General features: G+C 34.9%; 1 protein-coding gene across 1 annotated transcript in view; it reads left to right on the top strand.

The window, feature by feature from the left end:
• The first annotated feature begins 13,601 nt into the window (after positions 1–13,601).
• LOC111045926 overlaps positions 13,602–22,034 on the top strand; it is a 255,507-nt gene continuing 247,074 nt past the window's right edge. Inside the window, exon 1 of the mRNA XM_039428825.1 lies at positions 13,602–13,940. Within this exon, the coding sequence (XP_039284759.1) occupies positions 13,844–13,940 (97 nt within the window). The 5' untranslated portion in view covers positions 13,602–13,843. The remainder of the gene's footprint in view (positions 13,941–22,034) is intronic.

The raw sequence follows: 22,034 nt of genomic DNA, 5'->3' as shown, positions 1-22,034 counted from the left end.
CAACAAACTCTTCCAATGAATTTTGATAATGATGATGTGATTTCACAGAAAATTTTACCCTGTAAATCCTATCTCTCTATAGATAGCTGGCTCAAAGATAATCGCGTTATCAATCAAAACCTGACGAATTTCACTATAAACCAAACAATTAGAATCATTCACCTTAATATACGATCCATGCGACAAAATTTTGATACTTTTTCGCTCAATATAAAAAATGCACCAATAGATATCATAATTCTCTCTGAGATAAACATTGACAGTTCTATAAGCAGTACTTTTAGAATACGGGGCTATAAATCTATCTTCAAATTCCCTTCTAAAAATAATGAACATGGATTGGCTATTTTAAAAAAAAAGAAATCTCTTACAATATTTTCAACCCTCAAACTGTTATAACAAATTTCGAATATTTAAGCCTTAACCTTTCCATAAGCGGATATAAATTTAATATAATAGCTTTATATAGACCTCATTGTGTTAGAAAGATTGATTTTATTTCGGATCTGGAGAACTTGATTCTGGAATTTGATAATAGGTCTAACCTTGTTATAGCGGGAGATACAAACCTACATCTTTTTAAAAAGAATGATCATAATATTAATTTATATGAATCTATGCTAAATTCATTTGGTTGTATTAGAGGTATCTCCATTGTTACTCGTGAAGAGCCTAGGTTAAACATGATAACTAAATCATGCATCGACCATATTTTTGTCAGGACTTATGATGATGTTGATGTGGACACCAGCGTTATCAACGTAAAAATTTCAGACCACTACATTATCGCATGTAATCTTCATCTAATAGTTCCACTCTGCAATGATACAGATAACTCTGATAGAATTCTGGGTAAATATACAGATAGATTGCTATTGTCTGAGCTACTAGATCATGTAGATTGAAATATAACAGACCAATTACACTCTCCAAATCTAATATATGATTTTATTACATCAAACTTTGCTAAAGCTTATCAATTAGCTACAACTAGTAAATATCAAAATAAACGTTCAAATGATGACCCTATTCTTAAGAATGAATGGATGACAATCGACTTATACAATCAGCTTAAAGAGAGGGATAGATTGTTTAGACGTTGGAAAAATAATAGAAATAATTTAACTTTCAAAATACAATACTGTGCGTTCAGAAATAATGTGAATAAATTAATAAAAAATAAAAAAAGAGATTTCATCATAATATACTTTCAAAATGCAAGGAACGACATCAAACTGAAATGGAAATGCATAAATGGGATTTTGGGGCGAAGGGCAAGAGATGACTCTGACCACTCTATCTTACGTGAGTTTGATGGCTTGCTTTCTAAGGAAAATATCTGTGATGAATTTGCGGAATCATTCAGGAGGAACGTAAACAATATTGTACACAAATGCCCCCATATTCTAATGCAAAATATACATACTCCTACAAATCAAAGTCTTTATATTAAAAAAGCAAACTCAGATGATGTTTTGAAAATAATCAATAACTTGAATAAGAACAAATCTCCTGGTATTGATAATATAAGGGTTCTCGATGTGCAGACGATAAAAGAAAAAATATGTAATTCAACTTCCAATCTGATTAATCTGAGTATAAGAAAAGGCATTTTTCCAGAGCCATTAAAGAAAGCCATAGTCAAACCAATACATAAATGTGGACCTCGCAGCTGTCTAGCAAATTACAGGCCTATTGCTAAACTCCCAATCTTTGAAAAAATATTTGAAAAATATGTATCTGCATCTTTGAACAAATACCTCAAAGCCAATGAAATAATTACGAATTCTCAATATGGTTTCCAAAAAGGAAAAGGCACTGAACAGCTTCTTGTCGAATTTACAAATGTAATTAACTGTCATCTTAATAATAGACATGTACTTGCTATATTCATTGACTATTCAAAGGCTTTTGATACCCTAGATCACCAGTTTCTCTTAAATGAATTGAATAAAATTGGTATTTCTGGTTACAATTATGATTGGTTCAAGAGTTATTTACATAACCGCTCGTTTCTTGTAAAATTAGATAAATACACAAGTCAATCTTATGGATGCGATGTAGGAGTACCACAGGGAAGTATACTAGCTCCTATTTTATATAACATTTACGTTAATGGATTGCCATCTGTGATAAAAAATGGAGAGCTATTTATGTATGCAGACGACACTGCTTTGATAGTAGCCCATAAAAATTTAGAAATAGCCGAAAAATTGATTCAAGATGACTATAATAATATTCTTCGATGGTCACATGATAGGAACTTGATTATTAATAAATCTAAGACAGTGGTCCTACACTTCAAAACACCCCATACTAAAGTTCTTAATCTCCCAGTTATAAAAAATCATGATTGTAAGTGTCTTTATTTGAATAATGGTGATCCCTGCACATGTACCCCTTTGAAAGTTACAAATAGCACCCGTTACCTTGGTGTAATCTTGGATGATAAACTAAAATGGGAATTACATATAGATCATATTTCGAAAAAGTTACGTGCAATCAGTGCTCAAATCTTCTTTTTACATAGAAATATACCACCAGATTGTCTTTATCTAATTTATAAATCATTATCAGAATCCTTAATTAGGTATGGCATCGAGGCTTGGGGATGTGCTGCAAACTACCTATTAGACAGGGTAGAGCGTATCCAATTCAGAACCCTCAAATGTATAATGTCCGTATCTAACCGATTAAATTTCACAATTCATGATAAACAATCCGTTCAACGATTTTTTCACACACTCACTCCAAAAAAAATCTATCTATATAAGTTAGTATTGATGTACAGAAATAATTATTCTTACCGACAATTTGCACCTATACCTCAATATAATCTTAGAGCATTCAGTGTATATTCAATTCCTAGATATAATAATTTGTACGGAAAAAGATCATTGAAATACACTATTCCAAAACTGTTTAATTTGCTCCCTATCATCATCCGAGATTATTCCAAGGAAGATATTTTCCAACTTATCATTGTGAATGATTTTAATTTGTGACATTACTAATCCAACACTTTAATGTGTACTAGATAGTGAAAAATCATCAATCTTTTGCTTTTTTTATTTTTATAATTACAAAATATTAGTTTGCTGGTAAAATGAATTTTAGTATCTGTGAAACACTGCCGCCTTGGAGTGACTATCTAATTTTTCATAATATATATTAATATATCATTTAATTTTCATATACTGTATGGATGGTAATTAACGTTTGAGACTCCCGATCACTTATTGTATTTTTTATTTAGTATTATCCTTAATTCTGAATAAGATTAATATCTTTTGATGTTTACTTACTATAGAGTATCAAGTTTATTTTATTTTAAATGTAATTTAGTTTTATGAAAGGTATTTGAAGGTTTTTTTCCAATTCCCATTAACCCTATACCACCCTATTAATCATCCTTAGTTCATCTAATACCCCATACTCCTTTTTAAATTCCTAAACTCCCAGTTTCATGAAAAATTTTTTTCCTTAGTTTATTTTTTAAGTTAGCATTCATTCTATTTATGTATTTTATTATTTGTAGGCACCTGCTGTAAAATCTTTTAGGTTTAGCGGGACCAATTTTGTGAAGCATTTCACTGAATAAAATGATTGATTGATTGAAATTGAAAATATCAATCTCAAATATCTACAATATTATTATACCTTCTTAGGGTAGAGCCACACAGGCAGGTATAACTGTCAGCATTGGTTAAATGAGAAGCGTTAATGTTATCTTAAATGAATGCTGACAGTTTGGAGCAGATCTCACTGAAGTTCATAATTATTGAGAAACGGCTGAATTTGAGAAAACCCTGGAACAATTTTCAGGTTGGGGTTGGATGAGGTTACTTAAGGTAATCAAATGGCAATATTCTAGTAATAATTTATTAAAAGTCATTTTATGCCCGGTTTCACCAAGCTCGGTCAAGAGATTTGAACATGGTCATGGTCGCTCGGATACGCTTTACTAGTGTACTAGAATATTATCGATAGTAGAAATCACAGTATTTAGATGGAAACTGTATATATCTTCTTCTATTTACCTTGGTAGAAATCATATAATACAGTGAACTCGTAAATCGTTCCTGATTTGACCATGTTCAAATCTCTTCACCGAGTTTGCTGAAACCGGGCAGTAGGGGTTTTGTCATTGTAGCACATAATTTCGATTTGAAGAATTTCGTCACAGTTTTTTACTAACATTTCCCTCTTACTTCAAGTTGACTGAACCAAGAACTAAGCACCATCAAAACAAAAAAAAAATAGAATAAAGTAATGTAATTTAAAGGTGACTCAGTGTAATACTATGAAACATTTCAGAAATAGTTATTTGCATTATTATCATTAGAACAGTTCTCGAGAGATGAAAAAGTTCAGTTATTCTTGATTTAATTCAGTAAATCATGAATGAAATAGATAAAGATTGAATTCAACGCAAATCTTGAAAATGTCATCATTGCTGTATATTTTTCAGAATCCACAAGAATAAATATACAATGAATTAGGTAGATACTACACAAAACATGGGAAAATTCACATACCACGTCAAGTACATTTTAATTGTAACCTCCTCATATCAAAATCAAGACTAAATTATTACACGATGTTAATGCATAAGTGAAAAGGGAAAGAATCATATTTGTTGAAAACATTGAATGTTCAGTTGAGTATTGGAAAATTAAAATAATTGCAAATTGGATTATAAAAATCTGGTGTGGCGCACTCACACAACTTTCCTTGCCGTTATGAAAATTGATCATCTGACGCTAGTGTTCTCGCGCATCTCAAGTCTACTATTCAAAAATCTGACCCAGCTGCTGAAAGGACAATAACGCTGGAGACACACGATGTCTGCTATGTCTTCATAGTGAATGATTTAATAGAATCAACAGTTGCCAACAGTTTGCAATTGAAGTAATCACATTTTCTCGAATTTCAAGTTTATTTTAAATTTCAGGTGAAAATGTTACTGAACATTAATATTGTAGAGATTTTAATGGTCAATCTTTTCCTCTTGAATTTTTTTGTTTGAATTTTATCTGAAGCCTGATAATTGGGGATCTAAAATCAAACTTTGCATAAATGTGGCGGAGCTCCTGGAATTTTTACAGATATAAGACTTGTGGCAGTTGATAGAGCTTATCAATGACTATTTTAGGTATAAAATTGATCAAAATCGTTCGAGCCGTTTTCGAGAAAATCGCGAGAAACCCTGTTTTTTACAACATTTTCGCCATTTTAGCCGCCATATTGAATTGAATTTGATCGAAATTGTTCATGTCGGATCCTTATATTGTAAGGACCTCTAGTTCCAAATTTCAAGTCATTCTGTTGATTGGGAGATGATATCGTGTACACAGACGCACATACACTCATACACACACACACACACACACACACACACACACACACACACACACACACACACACACCACACACACACACACACACACACCACACACACACACACACACACACACACACACACACACACACACACACACACACACACACACACACACACACACACACACACACACACACACACATACAGACCAATATCCAAAAATCACTTTTTGGACTCAGAGGACCTTGAAACGTATAGAAATCTTGAAATTGGGGTACCTACCTTAATTTTTTTCGGAAAGCAATACTTTTCTTACCTATGGTAATAGGGCAAGGAAAGTAAAAATAATATGCCAATAACTGTTGAATAGAGTTTTTGTAGTCCTTGTGCTTATTGAATTGTTGGATAGGCTACAATATTAGGTACCGGTACCCCATAAAGGTTTCAAAATTCCATCTTCTCAAATTACTTATGTTTAATAACATATTATTGGATGTGAAGAAAAGAGCACATCAGCTACTGCAACAAGATGAAGTTGATTACACATAGATATATAGCTTCTGACAACAGAATCTTCCTCCAAGAAGCCTTTCAAGATGATAAGAAAGTGTCGCTCGTTGACAATGTGCTTTCTACGTCTTATACAAGGACACAATTGAAGCGAAGGTCATTCGGACCAGTATGTCCAGCTGCTTTCCTGTTAATGTTCCATCAGAAAATGTTTTCTGCTAGCTAAATGAAAGCACATGTGTTCTGCCTCCATACAAAACCCATGTGAACAGAAGCTGCACAATTTTCCAGAAGCTTCTTCGATGTCACTTTTCCGATATTAGAACTACAACTCGTTGAAGAGGCAAGCTGTTTTACACTGTTTTACAATCTCTATATCACCTCTCGCTTCTTGCTTCTCGATAGCTGACAAAGGAAGTATTTCCAACGTTATACAGTGGCAGACGTCAATTAAACCAGCAAATTGAAAAAGTATCGAGCTGATTACAGTACATTTTCTCTACATAGGAGATTAGGAGAGAACAGTACTTTTCGATAAGAGCCAGTTTGTATCAGAAATAAGACATTTTGAGCAGTGCATTTGACACAGTCTCTATAAATGCTATTCAAGAAACTAATGAAAGCATAACATGAAATCATCAACATGCTAATGATATTAGCAAGATGGCATGCTGATGATATTATCTAATGAATATCGGGGACCGAGCTTCGTTCTGGATTACAAAAGCATAAACAAATTATTACGAAAGAAGAAATTATAATAACATTCATAGTTCATACAGAAATGGTCTATCTGATCACACAGTATATTGAGATTAATTCCCAGAGGAATGCAAAAATTTCCCTCACAAAGGCCCGGTTGCACAAAAGCCGGTTGATTTTTAATCCTGATCAATTTCACGTGAACCAAATCAGAGAAGACCATTTCAAAAAGATGGATCTACTGGAATTGATCAGGATTGAAAATAACCCGGCTTTTTTGCAACCCGATTGCAATGATTACAAAAGTTCAACAGCTGAGTCATAATTTTGACTAAGTCTCACACACATGAACTCGCTCACTCTCTTCCATCATCAACAGACGACAAAATAATTATTAACCGCTGTTTCTCCAAGGATGAATGATAATTGTCCTTTCAATGTCCTTCAGCGAGTTTTCCCAGGGATGAGACTAGTGCAATTGAATTTTTATATTATAAGCCTACTATATTCTGAATTTCGTGAGAATCGTTAGAGCCGTTTTCCAGATCCGGTGAAATACAAACATATAAACATCTAAACATCCAAACATCTGAACATCTAAACATATAAACAGAAATTGCTCAGTTAATAGTATAGGATAGCATCAACATGCTATCAAAGTAACAAGACCCCTTTGAAACTAATTGAGCAATATGAATGCTATACGTTTTTGAGGAAGATAGGTGACAGAAATTAGGTCGTGATAGAGTTTGATGAGGTGTGAATTCTGTTCTTGTTTACATCTCTGACAAATTCATCAGCATTTACAATGAGTGAAAAATATTATTGAAACAAGACATGGGCTGCATTATATTGATCTTAAAGATCGAGTCAGAGTTTATTATAAATATTATCATAAGGTAAAGCCGGCTCCAGACATGCATCATTCGGCAAACACCGAGCAGCGACTCGCCGAATCGCTAGTAGTGAGAAAATTCGTGCTCGTTGTTTCAGCCGGCTCCAGACATGCGGCATTCGGCGAACACCTAGCATACTCACCGAATCACCTAGTCTACTCCATGGTTGCAGTTGACTTACCTACCTCTTATTTGTAAAACTTACAAATAATGGTTTCCACACAGCAAGGTCCTCACAAAAAAGGTTCCCAACAATCTCCTTAGGGTAACATTCGGATAAGAATGTTTTTTATTGTATTTCAATGGATTGATGACTTTTCAGTGTTAAATGCAGTTTGAAGGCTATTATCAATTATTAACATTTGCACTCTCACACTTCTGATCATATACTATTATACGAGCAACTTCTGTTTATATGTTTGGATGTTTGGATGTTTGGATGTTTAGATGTTTATATGTTTGTATGTTTGTATGTTTGTATTTCACCGGATCTCGAAAACGGCTCCAACGATTCTCACGAAATTCAGAACATAGTAGGTTTATAATATAAAGATTCGATTGCACTAGGTCTCATCCCTGGGAAAATTCGCTGAAGGACATTAATAGGATTATTATTCATCCTTGGAAAACAGCTGATAATAATTATTTCGTCGTCTGTTGGTGATGGAAGTGAGTGAGCGAGTTCATGTGTGTGGGACTGTGTCAAAATTATGACTCAGCTGTTGAACTTTAGTAATCTTTCAATCAGGTACTTAGTGCCGGTTGCAGAAAAGCCGGGTTATTTTGAATCCTGATTAATAATTCCAGTAGATCCATCTTTTTTAAATGGTCTTTCCTGATTTGGTTCACGTGAAATTGATCAGGATTAAAATTGAAACGGCTTTTGTGCAACTGTGCCTTTGTGAGGGAAATTTTTGCATTCCTCTGGGAATTAATCTCAATTCACTGTGATTAGATAGAACATTTCTGTACGAACTATAAATATCATTATAATATCTTCTTTCGTAATATTTTTTTTGCTTTTGTACTCCAGAGCGAAGCTCGGTCCCCGATATTGAGTCACAAAATGAGTGGTTGTAGAAATACTGCTATCTGTGTCGAATGTGTAATGAAATTCTGCCACTTGAAGCAACCCGCTCTACATAGAGCAGACTCTTGAGACCCTTTATAATCACAAATACATGTTGGAGCACCAGACACTCATGATAAGATAAAGCGTACAAAGCTTGTTCCAAGGCAAGAGAACTTATTTCTTGATGAGAATGTGGCGAATCATGTGATTGCCACCTGTGATATTTTCAACTAGCATAGTTTGTAGTTTATTACTTGTAACAGTTTTATTTTTCATATTTATCAATAGTTCAATAGTTCAAATAAAATTCCTATAATGAATATTCATCTTATCTTGAGAATAATTATTGAAAAAATGATTGGTGGTAGCTCATAACATTTTTCAGGGTTTCAACATATGAATTTTGCGTAAGACAGTCACGTTACTTCTAAAGGTGCGTACAGATATACGCGCCGCGAACATGAGCAATTCACTTTTAATCAGCTGACTATATCTGTATTTTTACAGAAACCGTAAGATACAGATATAAAAAGCTTGGCATCAGCTGATTAAAAGTGAATTTCTCATGTTCGCGGTGCGTATATCTGTACGCACCTTAAGAAATAGATACTTACACACTTATTTTTGTATTATTGGTGTTCAATAGTTTGAGGCATTCAATAGGTGGATTTTTGTTTGGATATCAATTGAGTCTCCATTATGATTATTGCATTTTTTAAGATGAATGATAATAATGATAGATTTGGGAAGAAGATAAGGACAAAGACCCCCGAGCTCCGCAACACCAAATGAGCGAAATAAATGGCAGTTGGGGTGCGAGAAACGGCTGCGGCTGTAGAATAAACTGAAAAAGTAAACAAATAAAAATACCCAACAAAGAGTAGCAGAATAATTACCTATTCTCAGCTTTCCGGTCGTGTGTTGATGGGAAGGATAGTATTTTATATCCTTTTCAGAGTCGACAATTATTTGTTGGAATACCGCTGATTTAGGTAGTTACATTACAATATTAAAATTATTGCACTCAATATTTATTGTGATAGGCCTAATAATTTTTCATTCTTTGCGTAACTTGTTGAATAATTAGCTACACGACTCATTGTGAATCAGTGTATAAGCTAGAATATATATTGTAATTTACGTGGATAAATAAATCTAATATTATCCAATCCAGTAAAATGTCATGATTTTTATTAGATGACGATGAATTTTAGTTGAAAATCAAAAACTCTTTAAAACTGTAATTATCAAAGTGAAAATCGCTGTGATGATTTCCAATCTTCGGTAGAAGAAAGAACTGAATGAAGAAGTGGAATGTCACAAAAATTGCTTTCAGTAAAATTTACTGTGTTATTCATTATTGTTATTTGAAACAAGGCAATCGACAGCTTTAAAGGCGTTCTTGAGATCGGCTCTCAGTGTGGTTGACGATCAGCGTTCAACTAGACTGGAGGCCGAAAATATGAAATTAGTTACTTTTTTGTAAGTGCAAGTATAAGTGCATAAGTGCAAGTAATGACAGTAAAGCTTAGGTTCATAAGTGCAAGTATAATCTCAAGCAATCCTTTCCAGCATTCAGCAGCGCATTCATCTAACAGTAGCCCCATACTCTCCTCGACTACCCCTGAATTTGCTTGAGGGTTTCCACATGAGTTTGGAACACGTTTTCCACGAATCCAAATGTCGAAGACAGGCTCAATCGAGCGCTTTAGACATCAATTTGAATGGGATATTCGGTACGCTTTGTACGACAAAATTCATGTTCAAGATGTTGAATGCAATGTTGAACATGAGTTGAACGTATAGTTGAACAATCATTGTATGCAACGTTGAACGTGTATTGCATGTGGAAAACGGCTGTTTTGAACTGTCAGGGAGCAACTAGAGGCAAAGTTCAATCCTTGGCCGCCACAATAGGCAATCCCAGCCTGCCTTCTACAAGCTGTTCAGCCGACAGCATTTACAATTCCGATTTTGTATAAATATATTCGAGGCGAAACAGTGTTATGTTTCGAATTGTGACGACTGACGGACGGAGAAATGTGCTTTGAGCGCATTCACTGATTTGCCGTCCTTGTTCATGACAATCACAGAGCAGTTGAACGTCAACAATCGGCAAACTAAAGTAAGTTGGCAGAGCAAATGATTGATTTCGGGGCAGCTCCTGGGGCGTCTCTGTGCTGTGCTACCCAAGGATAGTGTATAGCTATATACTATTCTTGACTGCTACCGGTGCACCCTTTTCAAAGCGAAATCCAATACTATACTGCCTTCCACAAAGTACGATCATGTGACATACGAATCAGAATCATTCCTCTATACAAGGTTGCTGACATGCTGACTATTATAGAGTAAACTACGAAATAGAACTATGTAGCCTACATCTCATGTAGAGTCATCAATGACTTGAAAAAATCCATTTTCATACGTAGAAGTTCTCTATCGAACATGAATGAGAACTTTGAAATTCTCCAGAATTTTATGGTAGAGATTTCAGAAATCTTGACTTCTTCCATGATATAGTATATTCATAAATTATCATTGGATTACGGGCTTCTCATTGGGACGTTTGAAGAGATTGAGTAGGTTAGTATATTTCATCATCAAGAAGACAAGAACTAAACATCATAGATACTGAACATCAAGAAGAGAAGTAAACATCATAGAACTAAACATCATAAGAACATCATAGATACTACAGTATAACCACTTATAATCACTGTAATAGATACTAACGTTTTTTGGAGTGATGATTTCGGAAATCTGATGGATCTCGCTTTGATTTACAAGCATTGCCCTATCCATTAATTTAAAGTACATCTGCTTTTAAGAAATTAACAAATCATGGAAAATATTCATGAAATATTCTTCAGCATTCAACGAGTGATAATCACATATCACAAGCATAATAGGTCTTTGCAACTCTATGGGAATACGTTGCTAAAAATCAGGAATAAAGTTCATTCTCTTATATTCATGGAAATAAATCAGTAATCATTGTTCCAACAGTTATTGTTATACTCTTGTTATACACATTGATATTGTAAATACTCTGATACATTATTAGTCTATATTTATCCAGGTACACAAATGGATAAACGGATCAGTATGATCTATTGTGAAGAAATAACTGTCAGCTAATTATTTCTTTCATGTGAATTTTTAAATATGATGTATATTCTCTCATGAATTAGCTATTCACAATCGGTTTAGTTCTATAATGATTGTTTTGATTTTTATAGTACTGTTGATTCAACTCTCAGAATCTTTCGCTTGTACGTTCTTTGCAGTTTATAGAGAATTTTATTGCTTTTCATGTATCATTACAGCAGGGAAATCTCATTACCATTATCATACAGTTCGTTCAACTAGATTCATCCCAGAGCCTACTAATAATCAATCTCAATTTACAATATTGATTTTGTCTCATTTAACATGTAATGACTCTGTATCAAACATTGCCAATTTCCATATTATGTGAGTTCTATTCTAATAAGGGATGATGAACATACAAGAGACTTGTATTTGTAAAGTGAACGGGCAAAATTGAATTTCGTTTGGGATGAAACAAAGGGAGATTCTGTGTTACATCAACAGTGAGGATGAAACCGCAAAGGGTTGGTACACACAGGGCTGGGAGAAAGGGTTGGCACACAGTGGGCTGGGAGTTGGGTCACCGATGTCAACACGATTGGTTTTGTCCAACATCAATGAGAATCTTGTATTGTTTTTCGAGCCACGACTCGCTTCTGGAGTAATGGGTTGTTTGAGCTATGTAATAGAATGCTAATTACATTTATTTCACTATTAGTTCACTCAATTTGAGCCCCACAAAGGTAATGCTACACTGCTACTGTGAATAGCTAACTCATTTAGAGTTATTGATCGAACAGTAATAATGCCATCGGTATGAATGAATAATCAATCGGCATAATGAATTATACAGTTGATGGCAGGTGCATTCAATAATACAATTTACTAAATAATGACAATACTGACATTCAATAACAAAACATAAATATCAAACATATATTTTCAAGCAGTATTTTGTGAGAAAACAGAGTTGATACACTGATTTTAATACTCAAAAATAAAAAATATATTTTCAAGCAGTATTCTGTGAGACAACAGATTCATATAATTATATGAGTTTACACACTGATGCTCACATAATTGGGGTAAGCAGTTGAGAGATACATTTATACAAACCAATCCTATAACATTTACTTGTTTCTTTATTATCGTGAATAGGAAAGAATATGATCTTTCATCTCTATCTTGAATATATCCTCATCCATTTCCATTGGGTAACCAATTGAATTGTATTGTAAGGCTGAACTTTATTTTGACTTTTGTAATGTGTGAAATACATTTGAATTAAAGCATTCAGTCACTTCAAGCCATCTTAAAATTCTCAAGTATGCGTATTGAGAAGTTGAGTATCTCGAATTTGTTTGGTTGTATTCTGTATTAGTCACCAAAAGTAACAGAAGAGAGAAATTCATTTTTGGATTGAGGTACAAAAAGTACCGCGGATTGCTTTCCATTGCCATCCATTAACCTGACCACTTTCCAAAACGTTGTTATTAATCAAGCTACCTACAGACCTACTCTACTAAATCCGAGAATTTATCAAGAACCATTTCCAATTCGAAACATACACGCTCTCCAAATGCGGTTGATAGATTTTCAAGCTGTTTTTAAAGCTCAATCGAGCGATTGCCTCAAGGGAACTGAAAGCGTTGAATTCTACCGGCGCTGAATTCCGTGCTTCGATGAGGGATGTTGCAGCGTTTGTTTCCTATTTCCTGGAAATTCTTTCGAGGTTGAAGTCCACTTTCTAGAAGCGGGTTATTTTTCGTGGAAATGTTCGAGTCGTTTTTCCTCTTGACACTGATCGAAAAGCTCTGTAGAAATGCAGAATATGGAGCAACGTTCATGGATGGAAATTAAAATTTTGCTGAGGGAAGTATTGGAGTTGTGGGAGAGGGGTTAAGATCGACTAGCGCACGCGCAAGATCGCTAGCCTGCCATGTGCGAAAGAGGCTGCAATGGAGCCATCAGCCGGGAATCACGTGCAATCATCAGACTGCTTTCGACAGCAAGCGCGGTCATGAGCGGTTTTCCCCGTCCTTGCCATGCAGAGCACGATCCACCAATCAAGTTGAGCAGGAAATTGAATTTCACCGGTTGCTTGCAATAGTTTGTCTTCCATCACCAGCTAAATATTCCCAGTAGTTGTTTATTGCTCTCTTGAATCTTAATCTGTCGAGTGATCCGTGAATTAATTGATCTGTTCCTCTTGAGAAATCAATAATTATGTGGATATTCCGTCGGGCTAAACTTACAACCAGTGCTGCGTTCTTCAATGTTATCAACAATAATAGCAGCAGTGGTTCCAGCACTAGCAATGCAGGTTAGTGAGATAAAATCCCAAACTTATATGTTAGCTCTCATTTATCATTATGATAAATGAATGTGGATTGAATGAACTTGTAGATCCAGAACAAAAAAGAGAATAGATCCAACTGTGACTTTCAGTGGACCTTTAGCTAAGGAAACGTTAAGCCACACACGTCGATCTTTGGACGATCGATTTTTGCCGTCCTTATGAAATCTACCACATTAAACGAAGCTTGGCAAACAAATGAACACATCATCTCAATGCCGAGTTATGTTCAATCTCATGGAATTTATAAGAAAGGCAAAAAATTGAACGTCCAAAAATCTGTGTGTGTAAGTAGACTCAAGCGTCAAGAAAAGTGAAATAGAGGCTTTTCTCATTTATCTTGGGAATGTAATGTCCTGTATTGCAGGGAATATTCAATATTTTATTATCTTTTTGCATGAATTATTGTACAAAATTTCTATGAACAGATAAGTCATTGACTTCATTGACATTTTCTTGAAGGACTTCGTGTTAACAAAATAATTATTTCTATATTCTATCCATGAGTGTCATAGTTCTACTTATAGTTTTAAAGTCATAATCAAATCAAATCAAATCAAATAAGTTTTATTCCTCAAAAATATACATTACAGGAAATTAAACACACTTTACATAGATACAGGAATACCCCTACAAGACTATTCGTCTGTGTGTAGGGGTGAGTTCTGGGTAGCCTGAAATATATCAGGCTGCTAAGTTAAATTAAGTAATAAATTAAATTGTGAGGAGAAAAAATAAATATTCGGTTTATAAATAATGAATGAGTTGGATAAGTAACTACAAAGAAATTATATTTACTTAAAATATAAATAGAAGTAATTTGAAAAGTTAATGGAAACATTTAAAAGGAATGCTACTAAAAAAAAAATAAAGATAGATAAGGAAAAAAAAATTAAAAAATGATAGAACATGATAGAGCAGGGACAAGCGGAGCCTCAGGTAAGATTTTGGAATTGAAAAAAAAATATATGAAGGGATTTGAATAAGAGAAATGGAAATATCTGGGTGAATTCCAAGCATCGTAGAGGATAATAGATTAATGCCAGTACATAGACCGAAGCAGGCTTTCAGACATTTCTGTGCCAAGGCGGTATAGCCACCCCTCCACCATACGCTTGAATGCCGGCACACTGCATACCTCCATACTGATTCTAATCTCAGCCGGCAGATTCCTGTACAGAAGTTGAGAAAGATAGAAAGGGGTTCTCAACTCCAGTCCATGAGCCACCCGCGGCGTCGCGAATCCATGGTTGACTCTAAATCGTGTGGGGTAGGTGTGAGGAATTTCGGGTAGAATGTTATATCTATTTTTTTTTAGAAAGAGCAGTAGAGATTTTATGTAAAGTTGTCTAATATTTAAAACAGGAAATTCAGTAAATAATTCAATTGTTGGGTAGTGCTGTTCCTTTTTCAAAACTGTTTTAATTATTTGTCTTTGCGACACCGCAAGCGGCTCCAAGAGAGTAGCGTGCAGACCCCCCCAGACAAGAATGCCATACTGGATGATTGACTGGACGTAAGCGAAGTATACAGTCTTACAGTGCGCCTCACTCAAAACATGGCCTAGCTGGGAGAATGCATACAATAACCTTCTAAGTCTCTGCTTCACAAACTGGATATGCGGACCCCAACTCAAACCACTATCAACTATAATACCTAAGTACTTGTACTTATTTACTCTTTCTAGTTTAGAGCAATTACAGACAGTTGATGTTGGATCTCTGCACGAATGAAGTATTAGGTCTCTTGGCTCTGGATCTTGCTGGTTACGGGTTGTGATGGGCATGTATTTGGTCTTATCTATATTAACGATTAAGGAGTTATGGTCGAACCAGCTCTTTATTCTGGCCAAATCAGAAGTAGCATTTTTGAATACATCATCCCACTATTTTCCTGATGATACTACAGCTGTATCATCAGCAAATAGAAAGATTTTACTATTAATGTCAAGCAATGGGAGATTGTTAATATAGATTAGGAAGAGAATTGGCCCAAGGGTACTTCCCTGCACAACGCCATAATCAACCTTTTCCAAACCACTTCCACTGTCATTGATCTGGACATATTGTGTCCTGTTCTGTAGGAAGCTCTTAAACCATTGTAAAGCAGTCTGCTTGATCCCAACCATTTCAAGTTTGAACAATAGCTTCTCCCTATCAACAGAATCAAAGGCTTTAGCAAGATTAAGATAAGTTATCATTAATTTGCTTCTTATTTTTACTTTATCAGCTATATATTTTGATAGGTCGAATAAAGCTTCAGAAGAGTTCTTAGATTTTTGGAAACCATACTGTGATGTGGATAGAATATTATTTTGGTCCAAGTACTGCATTAACTGGGTCTTTACACATTTTTCAAGAATCTTAGAAATAATAGGCAGAAGAGAAATGGGACGGTAGTTGGTGTAATCATTTTTTGAACCTGACTTATAGATGGGTATTACCTTTGAGATTTTGAGCATGTCCGGAAATTTACCTGTCTGAATACTTGAGTTAATTAGGTGAAGAATAGGATCAATTAGGGTATGAATATTGTCCTTGATTACTCTTGCTGGAATACGATCATGGCCTGGGGCGCTATTACCTCTCATGCTACCGATCACCTGCATGAGATCTTCTCGCGTGACAAGTCGAAACTCGAACACAGAACCAACAGCATGATCGGAATCGTTTATTTCTGGCTCGCCAAGGGGAGTTAAAGAATCAGCCAAGCGCTTTCCCACAGAGGCGCTCTGTTCCATTCATTGAAATTATTGCTAACCTCGGTTTCAGTGATTTGAGCAGGAGCCCGACCATCCCGCGCGAACACATTGACAGGAAATGCATGCACCCTGGCAGGCCTCCCCGAGACCTCATTCACAGTTGACCAGAATTTCTTAGGATTATTTGAGACTTCAATTATTTTATTCTTATAGTAATTATATTCTGTTTGTTTAATAAGAGAGTGTAGCCTATTTCTGTATTGAATAAATTCATTTTTTAGAGTTGCATTAAAAGGTTGTCTATTTAATCTTTTTTTCAAGTTATCCCGGTGCCTGATTGATTGAACTAAACCCAAGCTAATCCAGGGCTTCAATTTACTATTTTTTGCTGTCACTTTAATTAGTTTTGTGTTCACTTCTATTGTTTTCTGGAGTGTATCTGTGAAGAGACGAGTTGCCACACTCACGTCCCTTTCATCAAGGATAGAGCTCCAATTTTGTGAAGAAATATCATTATTAATACCATGCCAGTCAATCTTGGAAAAATATTCGTTGTTATTTTGTGAAGATATTTTTGTAGAATTTTTTGCTAGATTCATGCATACAGCATAGTGGTCAGTCACAGAGGTTTGGACTACAGTGGTTGAAACATCAAATGAGTGAGGAAGTTTAACAAAATAATGGTCGATGCAAGTTCCACTAACTGGCCTGGTAATTTTATCTATACAGGCCGTTAATCCTGCATCGTTCAGTACATCAATGTATTGCTCCTCTATGTAGCAACATTAAGAATGTCACAGTTAATATCCCCTGCTAGAATTTGAATTTTCCTATTGCTTCCTGATGTGGTTCTGAAATGGGTGTCAAGAGCATTTAAAAATTGATATATATTGGAGTTTGGGCTTCTATAAACTGCAAGAATTTCACAGGGAGACCCCTCCCAGTCGAATTCAATTGATAGACAGGTGGCCACACCACCCAGCTGAAGCTCCCTGCAAGACACTGAAAGCTCATTATTTATGTACACTACAACACCATCGCATTGATTTAGACTTTAGTAGGATCTAAGGAGCCTATACCCCTCAATATCCAGCAGGTCACTATCGTCATTCAGCCATGCCTCGGTCAAAATAATACAGCCAAAACGATGCTTTAGACTCTCTAAAACTATTAAAAATTCATCTATGTTTTTTTTGTAACTTCTTATGTTCATGTGAATTACTGAGAAATCCGTCTTGTCCCTATTTCCGGAAGAAGTTAAAATAGGAAATTTTAAAGAAAAATCATTAATATCCGTGCACTCAGTGCACTCAATTGGTGAAGCATCAGTTGGCTCCATCAGATTTGACAATTCGATAATGATAATAATATAATAATAATAATAATAATAATAATAATAATAATAATAATAATAATAATAATAATAATAATAATAATGTCGAGTGACCTGGCTGGCTCAGGTCTGATGTCAGAGTTTTCAGGTCGCAACTGATCAATTTCGAGGCCTCTGGCATGACCTAACGACTGCTTTTTAGGCAGCCGGGACCGACGGCTTAACGTGTCCATCCGAAACATGAAAACCGCAAATACAGCTTGATGGTATTAGCAATGAAACATCAATCTGAAGGTGTTTGAGACACATACGTTAAATATGAGATCTAAATAATCGAACTCTTCGAGTTGGAAGTCAAATGCTCTGCTTTTACCATGAGTGAATACATCCAAAAACCGACTATTTGAATCGAATGGACTGGAAATTGATGTTATGATATGATTTCAATCAATTGGTACAAGATTTTCAACTACACAAACCCGGCGACTCAAATTTGTTATTTCACAAATTTTACTCATTCTTCACTAATAAAACTAATGATGAATGTTACAACTGCTTGTTTCAGTTCCGTCAGTTTCAAGGAATAATATAGAATAGTACTTCTAATTTAAAAAATAAGATTTCTGTATTATTCGTCACTAATACTCGAAAATGAGAATATATAAGGGGTTTCAATTGTTTAATGTAAATTTGTAGATTCAACTTCATACTGATTCGATCATGAACAGAAGATACAAAATATTGAGATTCAATGATTGATGATACCCTGATACGCAAGTTTCATGCAATCAACACTAAAGCTAAGAAGGATTCAATTCTCCTTAGAAAAAATATTTGGAATTTGGAGGAGAGAGTGCATAGTGGAGTACGTGATAAACTCCACCAAGGGTCAAGTTCAATGGAGAACTCCAAGTGGGAGTTGGAGTTACAAAGTTGGTTGTCGAAGTAAATAATTGTTTTTGTTCCTAAAGTTTTGAAGAAACCCTACACTGTGAAAACTTTACTGTGCAGGTGCTATTCGCTCTGTGATCACATAAGTGCTGAAGTGCACATTGAAGTGACGATATGATTTCTTATTGCGTGAAATCCGAGCAAGCAACTAGAACAATATTAATAGCTTAATTAATTATTGTAATTTATTTTATTCATACAATGATACACAAAACTTGTATATCGACACAAAACATAAATCAATGATAGAAGTGTTCATCTATATGCTACAAGGAACATCTGTAACTAGGCGAGAGGGAATTTCTCATCGCGTGAAATGTGAGCAAGCAACAAAGAGCAATATTCATAGGTTAATTATCATTGATTTTATTTCATTCTATTTATCCAATGATACACGAAACAACAACATCTGTTATTAGACGAGGGGGAGCTGACTGAAAAAACATGCATGGTAGAAATCTGGTAGTAAGCATGTCAAATATGATTGATTGATTGAGTACTGTATTTATGTAGATTACAGATTTACTGAATTATACACTACTTATATACAATAGCTTACAATACAGCAACATTATAGATGAATTTCCATAATATAGTCTAAGAAAATAATTATTGAACTGTAATGATATGAAAAAAGCAATATGGTATGACTATAGATAGTATTGTTATGCATCTACATAAATTGGCGGAGCTTTGGACATATAAATGTCCATTCTTCGGAAAGAATATTCAAAATATCCTTCCCACTAACTCTCTATAAAATGCCAGAGGGGCTTATGACAGAGAGGCTTCATAAAAACAGAGAATTGTAAATGATAGGTACTGTACATTGGAGAGCAGGTTACACAGCATTAGGAGAGTACATTAAATTGTAATTTAGGCTTCTACTATGGAATAACCAAGCTATCCATGCTCTTATTCAGTAAACTGTGAATTAAAAGGTTTTCAAACAATCGAGAGAGAAGCAGTGACCGTACTGTTTGTGGACCCACAGATCGACTGGCTTTTGACTGCCACACTTAGCATGGCGTGTTACCGTTTCAACAAAACACTGCTGAAATGAAATAGTTTTTAGACTGAGATTGGACTCGCAGTTCGCTGAAATTGCTTTCTGCTCACAAACAGTTCATAGTTAGGCAGATTAGTTTTTAGAGTGCTGATAGAAGTTTCAGAAATGTCATACATAATTTCTGTATAGCTAGCTGTTTGGTATAGAAAATCGTTACAAAGGATATATTGAAGTATCTGAAAAACGGTTTTATCAAATAGCATTTTCAATATTGGAACAAATACAATATTGGAATCTGTATATGGCTTTTATAGATTTTTTGCTCACAATTGAAACTATGATTCCATTTTTAATTCCAATCCACCAACAAAATCTAATGAGAGCCGTAGCAATACTCTTGTATCAGAGGATAAATCAATTCAATTCAGTTCTACGCTTTGTTTAATTTATATTGTCCATCGATTGAAAAAACTTAGATTTTTAAGTCACAATCCTTTCTGATTAATAACATTTGAAAGACTGGAAAAAATCATTGTATAACAGTTGAATGCTTCAAGATACAATGGGAATAACCTAAAACATTACCTCAAAATACTGTTATTCTGAAACATTGAGCGACATTTTTTCCGCAAGTATATCACGAAGTATTGCAGAATGATATCAGTTAAGAGAAGTTCAGCTCAACGAATAAAATATCGATTGTTAATCATATAAACTGAGAAATTCACCAACGTAGCTTGATCCCGACATATCAGTGTCACTAACCGTGACCGGCACAGTGAGAATATTACATCCTTTATTCCAATTGAACCTATCTCACTCAGCCCAGCTGAACGATTATGAATAGTCCCATTAGAGCTTTTGGGATTAATATTCTCACTGTACCTGACACGTTCAGTGTCACTGATACGTGGGAACTCCACCTGATCTATCTAGACTACGGTACAATAGAATAACAATTTGCCCTACCTGCCTACCGCTATATATCACCAGATACAAATCATCAAGTTATCTTGAGATATAACCACATTTAAACAGTATCTTTACTATAAATAAGAATTAGAAATCCTAGTACCCTTTTAAAATTGTTCAATCACGACATATTTCGGCTATTTAATGCCATTATCAAGTCACTTTATCATAAAGGGTACTTAGATTTCTAAGTTTTATTTATATTTATGAACAAATATATTTATAACAGTAGCCCTAAAGAAAAAAAGACAGTATCTTTACTCTATGATATTACTAATAATGTGATATGCTTCCTACTTATGTCTCACACACATGTAGGTACAACTTGTAACATCACAAAGGATTAAGTTTGAGCATCTAATTACTGTTGTAACCGGCAATAGGAAGCGGATTAACGAGATAGCTTGAAGTTATAAAGGGTGTAAAATTAATGTAGCCGACTCTGTTTTGGGGTGAGTATCTGCTCGGAGGAAAGTTCTATGAATAAGTAGAGCATGGCGCCACAATTCAGTTTTCAGTTTCCTGTCTACGCTACAGCACAACCGCTAAGAATACAATACAAATTGTTGTAGTTCCAGGGGTGGTAATAAGAGTTGTGAACAGCGTCATCTGTCAGCAAGATCTAAAACTAGCTGACGTTGAAATCTGAGGAGGGGGAACAATCTTAGGAGGGTAACAAAGAAGCTTCATGTACGTGACGTTAGCGAATGGAACTTATCTGCAGCAAGTTTATTCGGTAACGATGGATCACGCTCACAAGACTGTTGTGTCGGTTATAAAGAGACAAGTGCTTAACGAAGTTTATCAAATTTTTGATGATTATGAGGTTTGGTGTCGAAGCTAATAAGGCTTGGCATTAGATTTTAACTCATTCGATTGACTTACGGTTCACTAAGAGATCATGTTCGATCATGACAGTTCAAAGACATATTTATAAACGCCGAATTGTGACACTTCCTAGAATATAATCTATCTAAGGAAGCGGTAAACGTGTCGAAAGGACCGACCATTGTCTGCTAATCGAACATATCTAATAATATATCATATTCTTCTAAAGGTGTCTGTGTGAATGAAAATATAGTGTATATCTACTCA

Source organism: Nilaparvata lugens, chromosome 5, assembly GCF_014356525.2.
Source record: "Nilaparvata lugens isolate BPH chromosome 5, ASM1435652v1, whole genome shotgun sequence".
In the NCBI taxonomy this organism is placed as follows: Eukaryota; Metazoa; Arthropoda; class Insecta; order Hemiptera; family Delphacidae; genus Nilaparvata; species Nilaparvata lugens.
This window is presented reverse-complemented; position numbering and strand designations above follow the sequence as displayed.